Source organism: Euprymna scolopes, chromosome 2 (assembly GCF_053919585.1).
Source record: "Euprymna scolopes isolate OS-2025 chromosome 2, ASM5391958v1, whole genome shotgun sequence".
Taxonomy (NCBI): Eukaryota; Metazoa; Mollusca; class Cephalopoda; order Sepiida; family Sepiolidae; genus Euprymna; species Euprymna scolopes.
In genome coordinates this window covers 73,095,323-73,107,921 of record NC_136483.1, presented here as the reverse complement: position 1 = coordinate 73,107,921, position 12,599 = coordinate 73,095,323, and the positions used below count along the sequence as shown (strand labels likewise).

Below are 12,599 nucleotides of genomic sequence, written 5' to 3'. Positions count from 1 at the left end.
TATGGATGGTTAGTCTACTACATTCATGTAAAAAAAAGATAGACTCAGTCACATTTCCTATAAACTGTAATTTTCACTGCTCTCATTTTTTAGCATAAATTTTGTTTGTTCAATAAAGTTTACTACTTTTATTATTGTTCTGACCGTTTTGTTATACTTATCACAAGTTTTTTGATTGAACACATAAAAATCAACAGATTTGAAGCTCTGTTCATTAACAGTTACTACAGAATACTATCCATTGGCAAACCATGTTTTAACTATTAGGAATAAATTCCAAATAAATACTAAGCCTTTTCGCTTTGGTTGTTTTGTTTTACGGCATATCAATCCTTTTTAGGTTATTTAATGCCGAATCTAGCAATTTGGAAAATGCTTCAGGTTCTTTATATCTCCAAATATTTATTTATGATGTTCGGTTTGGCTGTTTTGTTTTATGGCATATCAACCCTTTTCAAGTTATTTAATTCCAAATTATGTAATTTTTAAAAAACGTTTTTATACTTCAAGTTCTGTATATCTACATGAGATGAGGATGAGATCACATTTAAGCATGGTAAACTTTTATTTATCGCAAATCCTCACCGTTTCAACTTTGAGAAGAATTGGATTGATCGGAATCTGAGCATTGTTGAACCCATATAGTACCATTGCCTAGATAAATAAGTTACTTAAGGCCTTTGCACTAAAGTCACGTGACTGGCTGAGGTAACAGAATATATTCTTAAGATACGACCAGAAATTGTTATGTTGTATCAAATTGTAGAGCGAATTATGAAAATAATCCAAAAGTGACTGTATTTTCTTTTAACTAAAGACAAAGAATTATTTTCAATTTGAACATGTGCAATTAAAAGAATTTCTTCCTGGGGAAATACAGTGAAGTAAGAGATGTTTATATTTTTTAAAAGTAGTTTTTTTTGGTTTTTACAAAGGAGTCACCATTTATCAAGGCCTAGAGACCACTTGTGTATAAGGGTCAATGAGTGTACAGTAATCACTGGGAAAATATCGTAGTAATCGTTAGTAGTGAACATTTGGTAAATTGGATTACTTAAGGAGATGGCTCATAAAAAACTTGTTCACGTTGGACTTTTGTTCATGGAATCTACGTTTAGGTTTAGGCATAGATAAAGAATGGGGGAAATTACTGACAGTGGTTTCACCTATATAAGTCGTTTTTTGAAAGTCAGGCAATGGGGGGGGGCATAGATTGGAACTCAGATGAGCACTTGCCATGAAAATAATGATAAAGCAGAGACAAGCTCGCAACATCTCTTCTGTGAGATAGAGGTTGCAAGGAAGAGAAAAGGGTATCCCCTACTAGGCTACGAAGTCTATTTTGAACTCTGTCAAGGCAGGATAAACTGCTTCTAGCAGCTCCTGCCCAGATTTGGCAACAGTACTCCATTCTTGGATGTACTTGGCTCTTTATAGGTAGAGAATTGCATCAGCAATGAGATATCTACTGGAGTGGTAAAACGATCCGACCATTTTTCCAGCAGCCTTGGTAATAGATTTGATGTACATGTTCCATCTCAGATTAGGAGTAATAGTCAGACCCGGAAGCTTGTCAAAATATGGAGCCTCCCAAAGATGAGAGCTACTCATTTCAATTGATGCCAGACGGGGATCAGAGCATTGATGATGTAAAGATAGAAGCTTTGTTTTAGATGCATTAAAAGTGATCAGTCACCTCTTTCTATAACCCTATGAGCTGCGTCGTCCATCACCAAGAGCGGAGTTGGGCTGCCCCTTTAAGGTAACCCAATGGCTCAGGGCTACACTTTTAAAAATAAAATTTTTAAAAATTCAATAAACTTGTCAAATAAAATTCAATAACTTTGCGTCTGGACCCTTCAAGTTTCCAAGGATTAAAAATCTTTTCCAATTTCCAAGATTAAAAATCTTCTTCAAAACTTTTCAAAAGCTTTTGAGAGCATTTTCTTTTCTTTTTTTTTTTTTACACGGTAGTCACCACTTATCAAGGCCCGGAAGCCACTCAGAGATGAGAGTTATTGCAAGTACAGTATGTTAGTGTGGAGATTCATTGAAGTGTTTACTTGGGGTGGCGGTTCATTAGGAATTTGTTTATGTTGAACTTGAAGACATCCAGGTTGTAGTCTGGTGGGAAGCAGGCAGATGGAACAGAGTTCCACATGCGTGCAGTTCTAAGAAAGAAGCTTTGTTCATGGAATCTACGTTTTGATTTAGGCACAGATAAAGAGTGGGGAAAATTTTTGACAGTGGATTCCATCCTTGGACGTACTTGGCTTTTATATAGATAGAGAATTGCATCATTAGTGAGATATCTTCTGGAGCGGTAGAAGGATCCCACCATCTTCCCAGCGACCTTGGCCACAGACTTGATGTATGTGTTCCATTTCAGATCAGGAGTAAAGGTCAAACCCAGAAGCTTATCAAAACACGGGGCCTTCCCTAGATGAGAGCCATCCATTTCAATTGATGCCAGAGCGTTTATGATGTAGAGATAGGAGCTTGGTCTTGGATGCATTAAAGGTAACCAGCTACCTCTTCCGCTACTGTACCATGCGCTCAAGATCAGAGGAGAGAGAATCAGAGAGAACATCATCATTTACAGCCTTTGATGTGTTGCCATAGATAGTCGTGTCATCAGCATAGATTTCAACGAAAGATTTTAGTATGTGTTTTGGGAGATCATTGATGTAGATCAGGAAGAGAGTTGGGCCCAGTATGGACCCCTGAGGGACTCCAGCATTAATACTATGGGCCTTTGATTTCTGCCCATCAACCACTACTCTTATGAGCCTATCAGAGAGAAATGATTTAATGATCGAGAAAACATAGCTGGAAATCTTGTGTAGTAGGCCTTTATGCCAAACCTTATCGAAGGCCTTTGATATGTCAAGAGCAATTGCCCTAGAAATGAAGCCTTTGTCGAAAGATTCGCTAATCTTATGAGATATAACCGTTAGCACATTTGCTGTAGATCTAGCAGAACGGAAACCATATTGCATGTCGCTAAGAAGGTTATTTATGCTGAGGTGGTTGACTACTTCTCTATTTATTGGGGAGGGGAGGGTGTTTTGTACCTATTCTATACTTCAACCTTACAATTGAATAAAAAAAACATATCATAAAACTTTAATTAAACTTGGAAATATGATTTCAAAAATAGTGCGGATCACTCTCTTCACTAGAAACATTTATTAATAATGTCTCACTTTTACAGACATTTGTTTTTAAACTTCTTTTGCAAGAACGACTTTTATCGACTTTTTTTTTAAATAGCATTTGCGGATGGATAAAAAACGAAAAAAAAACAAACTAAACCATTTACTGACAATTTCTCAGTATCTTGACTTTGATAACATTTATTTGTTAAAAATATTTGTAAAAGTGAGAAATAATCAGTAAATGGTTTAGTTATTTTTTGTTTTTTACCCATCCGCAAATGGTATTTAAAAAAAAGTTGATAAAAGTCGTCATTTAAAAAGAAATTAAAAAACAAATGTCTGTAAAAGTGAGACATTATTAATAAATGTTTAGTAACTTTTTTTAAAACTTTTTTTTTTTAAATAAATAATGTGACAAATAATCGTTTAGTTACTACGACAACGTCAGTAAATAAAAATATGTAACGTGCGCATGCGCCAGGAAGGGAGCGACGCTTGTTTTTTTATGTTGGTCGGCATGGAACTCAACGCCCAAGGAGTACCCGATTTTTTTTCTAAATGTTATTTTAATTTAATAAAATGTTCAGATAATTAATGTTTTATTTTGTGTTATTGTTTTAGTGTTTGCTTTGTTTTTAACTTAGAAAGATTTACGCGAATTGTCTCCTCCTTAAAAGAGTTCTTCAAAAATGAAAACAAAAATGTCCAAAAGAAAACTTTAACAAATGACGATTTAGTCTCATGCAACATGTGTAATAATGGATAAAAAAACAAATAATAAAACGCATTATTTTTGCAAATTAAAAATTAGATAAGCATGTTGCTTTCTGACACATGTAATTTTATTGAATAGATGATATGTAGTGGCTAAAATAAACTATTAAAACAAAACAAAAAAGATTTGGACATGCTGAATCAAATTAAACCTTTTTTTATATTTTCATTTTTTGATGTCTTGATTAAACTGTACAAGTACCAAATAAAGAAAAGAAATACGCAATATTTGCTTCATACACCGGTTATAATGCTAGACAAAACTAACCGCAAAAACTTGGCAACAATTATAGAGCTAAAAACTCTAATATAATCATGTTTTACTTTTTTACAACATTTTAAATTGCAATTTAAAAATGTTCATATCGAACAGAGTGCCGTATTTTAAAAAGACAATTTGGGACAATAAACATAATAATCCGAAAATTGTTTATAAAATAAAATAAGTGCCAACTTTAATTTCGTAAAACATACTTCGTGATTTTTCAGTTTTCTCAAGATTACGCTTTTGTTCGTCAACAATTGGTAATTTCTTTTCTTCACTTGATAATTTTCGTTTTTTACAAATAAATTTCTCCATGTTTTTAATTGTGATCGTTGATTTCATGCGTTAATATGGGAATGTTATGTTGAAATAAGGGGAAGTAACTCTCTCTTTTCTTTTTTTTCTTTTCTTTTTTTTTTGTTTTAGCCAGATTGGCTTTTTTTCTTGCGAATTTGGCCTTAAAAAACAGTTTAACCTTCAAAAAATGTATTTGGCCATTTTAGAAAATTTGGCATCAATTTTGGCTTTTTCCTCTGATTTTTTTTACAAAAAATATTTTTTGATAGTAATTATTAAAGAAAGCGGTATAATTAATTTTTTAAGCAGTTTGGTCTTCAAATATTATCTAAGCCTTTTTTTAATTTTGGATTTTTCTTTACTATTTTACAAATTTGAAAGCAATCATTATAAATATTCTTGAAGCAGCTTCGAAAATGTTATTGCCTTTTTTTAATTTTTAGTTTTTCCAACAATTTCACATAAAATTTCTTTAATTTTTTTTGTTTTACTTGGAAGTCACCATTTGTTATAAGCCCTGGAAGCTACTCTAGGATAAGGATTAAGTGTTAGGTTGGTGGTGAGACAATTTGATCGGTTATGGTAGAACCTGGATAGGGCTAGATTATTTTTGAGGAGCGGGGCTTAATAGGATTTTATTCACGTTAAATATGGAAATAACCATGTTATATTTAGCCAGGAAGCAGACACACTATTGAGTTCCTTAGACGGACAGTTCTAGGAAAAGAAACTCCGCTCATGGAATTTCCGTTTAATTTTACGCACAGATAGAGAGTGAGTAAAGATGTTGGTGGTTGTTGTGAACATTTTATAAGAAGGGGCCATGGACTGGAGCTAAGTCGAGCACTTATTATAAAAGTAATGAGAGAGCAGAGACAGTCTTTTCTGTGAGAAAGAAGAAATAGGGAGGTGAAAAGGTCCCTACTCACTAAATTTCAAAGACAGTTCTGTGTCTTTTTAAGGCAGAAAAAGGTACTCTTTGGAGCTTTACCCCAGATGTGGCAACAGTTCTCTATCTTAGGCCATCTTGGACTCTTATACAGGTAGAGAATTGCATTACGAGTGAAATACTCTCTGGAGTGGTAGAATGATCCAACCATTTTCCCAGTGATTTGGTCGTAACTATTAAATAAAACCTTATAATTAAGTATTTTAAACCTGTTGAGAGTAACAGTGCAGTAAATGTGGTATTTGATCCAAAATCTCCATTTAACAGTTTCTTTCATCTAATCACAGAAAGCTAGTGTATAGTATTATATAGCTAAATGCAACAACTTTCTACATCATTCCTGTTCTCCTTTCAGAGAGAATACCCATACGCTTGCCTTACAATCCAGCCCACACTCCTTTGGTCCCGAAATACTCTCAGAAACAGGGTTGCTAGATCATAATAAATGTTTGAGACCAAATTTATCAGAAAAAGGGCAAATTGAAAACTGAAGTCACACTTTTAAAAACAAAAAAGACAAAAGACAAATGGAAAATTTTCTTTATTGACGAAAAATGGCTATATTGAAGATGTTAACTTAGAGTTATATTGAAGATGCTAGCTCCCAAATATTTGCATCTTTTTGTATTGTTTTCTTAGCAGTTCCCTATGAAATTGAAATCATGGGCTTTTTTATATATATGCTTTTGGGGAAATTTTTTTAATTTTCTAGATAAACAAATTTGTGCTAAGGAACATTAATAATATATTCTACAGTTTATATATCATAACATGTAGCAGTCAAAGAATATTTGAATATGTTATATTCAAATAATTGTTGATAACTTTGTGATGATTACTCTAAGTTAAATCCCACTTTTCCAAATATAAAATTGTTCATTTCTTTAGGCGATTTTGGGAAGTCAAAACAAAAAAAAAAAACTTAATCACATCAAAATTTAGAGTGAGGATTAGTTTTGCATATAAATTTAATGTAAATTTATCACCTATTTTGGACAGATCATCTATCCAAATAGATTTTAAAATATATATCCAGTTTTTTTTTTTAACTAACAGAAATGCATGCTTTTTTTGGAGGAGGAGTGGTCTTAAAAATGTTCATAAACCTTTAGTCCAGGTGGCAACAGTCTCCTCCACAAATCTCTTCCTTAATCCTATTATTAATTTTAAGTTCAGTAACATATCCCCTTTACCAAAAATAAATAAAAAAAAAAAGAATACTTTACATTTAAAATTTAATTATAATGATTAGATGTTATTCAAACTTTATCTAGCCAGAAAATGAGTAATCATTTCGTAACGTTGTCTGAGAACCAACACGTTGTAGTCTCAGTCACAAGGGAGACAAAGAATAGGAAAGAACTTCAACTTACTTTTTTTGTTGTACAACAACATTTATTTCCTCATTCTCTCATTACTGCTGTGATCACGAGATCATCTTCTCAAACATCATTCACAGCTCTAATGTGATCGTCCTTTTAAAAGTCTTTATTTTTCTCTACCGATGACGTCATTTTGCATGCATTTGCAGATGTGTTCACATGCTATATTACACTCCTTCAAATGCGAAAAAATAATTCTTCACAAGAATTTAGAACCTGCTCCAAAGTGTAATAAAAAAAACAAGGAAAAAAACTCAAGTTCACAAAAGCATGAACAAATTAATCCAAATAAAATATCCCCTTTATTTTACCTTTTTTTTTTTCGTCAGAAATTCCTTTCTTTTCGTTTTTTTTTCCCATTTTACGAAAAAGAAGAAGTAATTCGAACATATTTCTCTAAATATTTAAAGACAACGCTTGAACACATTAAAAGGGGGGGGGAAAACTCAATTAATTGTTTCAATTGCAAAAATGCAGTTTTTTTCCAGACATTTCACTGAATAAGTGTTGACATGCTTCATTGTTCAAAATTAAAGTTTTCAATATCAACAATATGTTACAAAGCCAGGCAAATCAAAGTAAGACTAAATTCAAGTGACTCGATGTCAGCTGGCATCACATCCATAAATTTACCCAATTGAAACAGGATATTTTAATTTTAGCAATAAAGTCAGTTCATTAATATAGAGTCTTAATGACAAATGTGTTATACTGTTCATTGCATACTCAGGTTAGTTTATTACTTTTTTTTCATTGTGCGAGTTTTTTCTCTCATTTTCTTAAACAACCTTCAAATTTTCTCGACCTATCACCTCTGTCATATTAATATTTCCTTGTGCTTGATAGATTTTCATACTGACTGCCCAAATAGGGTTTTTTCTAACTTCCTCTCTGAAATTCTTTGACTGAACTAGTTAGTATAACCTCTTGCCTAATCCTGTAACACGTCTTTTAATTCATGAGATAACACTAGCTTATGTAATCTTTTGTTTTAGTCTATGGCCCCTTTTTTGCCTAAAATTTGACAAAATTACTTAAGAGTCAATTACAGCCCATTTTGTCTCTTAACTACTCAAGCCGCTTTAGTGAGATTATTTGAAACAATTACAGTTAACACCTGACCCAAATGGTCAGAGACATTATCTGTACCCCTGACTTAATTGGATATCAACATTTTACGCAACAATTATTACAATTTCCCCCTTTTGTCACAGTATGGTTTGACCTTATCATTTTTTTTTATCTTTGGCAGTCCATCTATCTAACAGGAGCACTCTTTATTCACTTATTACTTCTAATTTCTGCTAGTTTCTAAGATACTTTTGTTCATAAACTAAAACATCAAAAGTCCAATCACTAACTTCTGATGGCTAAGTTATGTTCCATACCCTGAAAATTTGATTTGTTGTCTGAATTCTTTTGACAGCTTTCGGACTGTCTCCACATACAAATTCTTTGTAATCTACATCCTCCATTCCTGAATAAGGGGATTGTCAGTACCTTTAATACTTAGTGGACATTTATCTTTCTAGCACAGTGACAATGCAATCACTACATCCTTTTTCTAATAAAGAGTTTTAGTCCCAGCGTCAACTAGTTATATAAATTTCAAACATCTGATTATGTGTATGTATGTTTGTATGTCTCGCTAAAACTTTTCTCAGCGGTATCGAACCGGGTTAAGACCGGTACCATCTGAAATGTCTTGGTCAAATAATATGCGAGGGTTAGAAAATAAACGGTCAATTATTTCCTATAGAAATGGACGTTTGCAATGAGGGAGGGTAGCAAAAAAATCATTCCTTCATAACGCTTTAGACAAGCACACATGCGCGAATGACGTTCTTTCTTGAATGGATTTAAATAGGAAAAAGACATTCCTTCGCTGACTTCATCGTGGAGCAGTGGTTATCGAAGCCGCATTGTAAGCTTCAGGTTTCACTTTGCGTCCACGTAACATACTTTTTTTTTTAGGTTTTTACTCAACACACAGGCTAGTCTATAATATAAATCTCAATCGTCTGCTTATGTGTATGTATGTTTGTATGACTTGCTAAAACTTTCGACACACACGACCAACACTGACAAAATTGATATCAGTTGAAAACTCGGCTGAATAATATACACAGATTGGCCAAAAACGTTCATTCTTTCATCATCAACTGGGCTGTTTTTTACAAGGAGGGGGTCAGTTTTTTCGTCTACATTTTTGCAAGTCATTCATGCCTTGTATGAACGATGTCGCATGAAACAGGTTATTTCAAATGCACGTAACATCACAACTGTGGTGGGCACGTCAACAAGACCGTTTGCTTTTTTTTCACCTACTTTCCTCTTGCACGTTACAGGTTCAAGCCTGCCTACTACTCCTATTTTTTTTTTTTTTTTTTTTGCACTCGCACAGATACTTGCTGATATATTGAGTTATTTTAATTCGTTTTATTTTAGGGCTTTGGTTGCTCAACCAACCCCCTTACACACACCTCCACACACTCGGGCAATGCCAGGTACCCAGGCTAGTTAATTTTAAAATTAAAAATGACTTTAAATATGCTTATTCTGTGTTCTGTGATTGATAAAAATCCAAGAAACAAAATACCGAAAAAATGACACGGTTCAAAACTTTACAAATAAAAACAATTATTTATATGTCACTCAGCATAGTTCTTGCTAAGAATTCAACAAGTCTTTTTTTTTAACTTTAGTAACCTAAAAATAAAAACTGGATACATTTAGTTTTCTCAGCCGAGAGTCGATCCTTGAGCGGCTCGAATACCAATTTACAAGAATAAAATGTGTTCATTTCTACATGTTTAATTTTAGCTTCTTAAAACCAAATAATCTATTTGCTTCGTTAATTGAGCATGGAACTTTGTTCCCTATGAATAAAATTAAATAACTTTGTTCCCTATGAATAAAATTAAATAACTTTGTTCCCTATAAATAAAATTAAATAACTTTGTTCCATATAAATAAAATTAAATAACTTTGTTCCATATAAATAAAATTAAATAACTTTGTTCCCTATAAATAAAATTAAATAACTTTGTTCCATATAAATAAAATTAAATAACTTTGTTCCATATAAATAACATTAAATAACTTTGTTCCATATAAATAAAATTAAATAACCGAGTCATAATGCTAGAACTTTTGTCTAACATTAAAGATAATATTCTGTTAATCCAAGGTTCCCCACAAAACATACCTTAGCAACTAAAAATAGAATCGACAGAACAGGAAAAATATTCAAAAGAGAAAGAAAAAGATAAAAAAAAAATAAATAAATAAACACTATTACTTACAACCCAGCTTACAGCCTAAAGTTCTTTTTTATTTTCTCAAGTTTCCCCTCAGTCTGGTTAGTTCCTTCTTGCCCTCTCAAAGTTTCCATCTCTGCCTGGTCTGTTCTTGTCACTTTCCTTTGTGGCTGCATGGTTTCGTAGTAACCTATTTTTTCTTATTTTTTCTTCATTTTTGCTCTTTTTTGTAAAAAAAAGGTCTAATCTTTACAGCGCCATATTATCTTCTGTAACGTTATCTGAGAACCAACACATTGTAATCTCAGTCGCAAAGGAAACAAAGAATAGGAAAGAACTTCAACTCACTTTTTTTGTTGTACAACAACATTTATTTCCTCATTCTCTTGTTACCGCTGTGACATACCTCATGTGATCATTTTCTTGAACGTCACTCACACGTCTAACATGATTATCCTTTTTAAAGTCTTTATTTTTCTCTACTAGTGACATGATTTTGCATGCATTTGCATATGCATGTCCATGCTATGTTACAATTTTACATTTACTCTTTCAATGCGAAACCGATCCCTAAATCTAAATTCTAAAATAATTGCTTTTTTATCCAAGTTCTTTAGAGTTTTCATACATAAAAAGTATAATCTAATGTTTTGAAGAGTTGGGCGTAATTTAGTTAAAGATTCTCATCGAAATTTAATATGTTGATTTGGAAATTTGTAATCGCATTACATTTTATGATATTATTTTATGCAAATTTGATTTTGTAAAGATGTTTAAAAATCTCTAAAAGTTAAAAAGGTAGAATATTACTTTCACATAATGCTTTTTTTATTTAAAAAATTTGTTTAACTTTTTGTTAGTAAAAGAACCAGTTAAAATAAACAATATTTTTTGCAAGTTTCAAAGTTCATTATTTGAAATTAACTCATATTAAAAGAACGTTTTATTCATATCAGAAATAGTATCGACTAGATACAAAAAGCACTGAAATATATCAATATATTTCTTACCGCACTAATTATATTTTTTGAAATAGCAGCAACAGTGAATGTTGTTTAAGGTGTCAACTCTTGATTTTACAAATCAGCAGTTTCTTTATACTAATTAACGCATCACTCAATTAGTCCTGGATTTAATTAATAGAACTTTAGGGAATTTCCCTAATAAAATAAAATAACACAATTCTATGAACAATGACAAACAACTTCTTCAACTTAACAAGGGAAAGGTTTATTTGCAAAGCGTACTGAAGGAAGAAAGGAAGGAAGAAAGTAGAGTCGGGTCTCCACTGCCTTACGAGGTAGTTACAACCCGCGGCTGTCGTCAATACCTTTAGTAGGAGCAGCGAAGAGAACAGGCGTCTAGCCCCGACGAAGGCTGGTAGCGTAAGAGAGAGTTTTCTTCTGGGACCGGAAGCTGTCTGGTCCCTAGGGGTCAATTTGTATTCGTGCGCAAGTCCTCAGATTGGACAGTCTAGCGCCTCATCACTCACTCAGAGGAAGCGAATGCGCGAGAAGAAAAGGGGTCCATTTGTGTCTGCTACATAACCCCCTGCTTAGGCTGAAAGCCGACAGAGAGAAAGGTAGCATAACAAATAGCAGAAAGAAAAATACAATAAGAAATGTCCGTCTCTTTAGGTTATTTTCTTGCAGAAAAAAAATGTTCTTACTTTTCTGTGAAAAGTTGGAATATTTGCAGAAAACGTTCTGCTCTAAAAAGGAGAGAAGAAAAAATGTTCTTTTTCAACAGAAATACACTGTTTTGCAAAGTCTCTTCGGCCAATGTACCTGTCGACCACTACGTGTAGTGGTCACATAATTGTTCTCACGTGGAACATTTACCTCAGGTGTATGATTATGCTGTGTGTATGTTGGAGGAATGTGTGGCTCAGGTGTTAATGTGTCCAGAAAGGCTCTTTTTACCCTATCTACCGATACTGTCTCTTTTTTACCACTAATGTCTAGGATAAAAGTTTTATCAGTGCGTGAAAGCACGCGATAAGGGCCAGTGTAAGGTGGAGTTAGGGGGGCTTTTACTGCGTCCTTTCTAAGGAACACGTGAGTCCATGTCGCTATGTCCTTCGGAACCAAAGATTTAATGGTCTGTTCCCTAGGGTGCATCGGCGGTAGCTTACTGAGATAAGCTCGTAGTCTGTTGACATATAGAGCTGTGTCAGTTGATATATCCTCTATCGGGGTCAGCATCTGACCTGGCAACGATAGAGGTGCTCCATAGACCAGTTCGGCTGCGGAATATCCCAGGTCCTCCTTGATTGATGCCCGACAGCCAAGAAGGATGACCGGTATGTACTCGCTCCATCGCTGTTGATCAGGGTAAGCGCGTAATGCAGCTTTCAATTGGCGATGGAAGCGTTCTATCATCCCATTTGAAGCAGGGTGATAGCTTGTTGTCCGAATGCGAGTGATCCCGAGGATCTTGGACAGTTCCCGGAATAGGTGGGATTCGAATTGTGCACCACGATCAGTGGTGATTGTAGTGGGAACTCCGTAGCGC

At 33.7% G+C, this 12,599-nt stretch overlaps 1 protein-coding gene across 1 annotated transcript in view; it reads right to left on the bottom strand.

Annotated features, from left to right (window-relative positions):
- The window catches only part of LOC145292378 (DNA oxidative demethylase ALKBH2-like), a 130,885-nt gene extending 126,310 nt beyond the window's left edge, over positions 1 to 4,575 (bottom strand). Inside the window, exon 1 of the mRNA XM_080138709.1 lies at positions 4,407 to 4,575. Coding sequence (XP_079994835.1) covers positions 4,407 to 4,539 — 133 coding nt within the window. The 5' untranslated portion in view covers positions 4,540 to 4,575. The remainder of the gene's footprint in view (positions 1 to 4,406) is intronic.
- Positions 4,576 to 12,599: the final 8,024 nt, after the last annotated feature.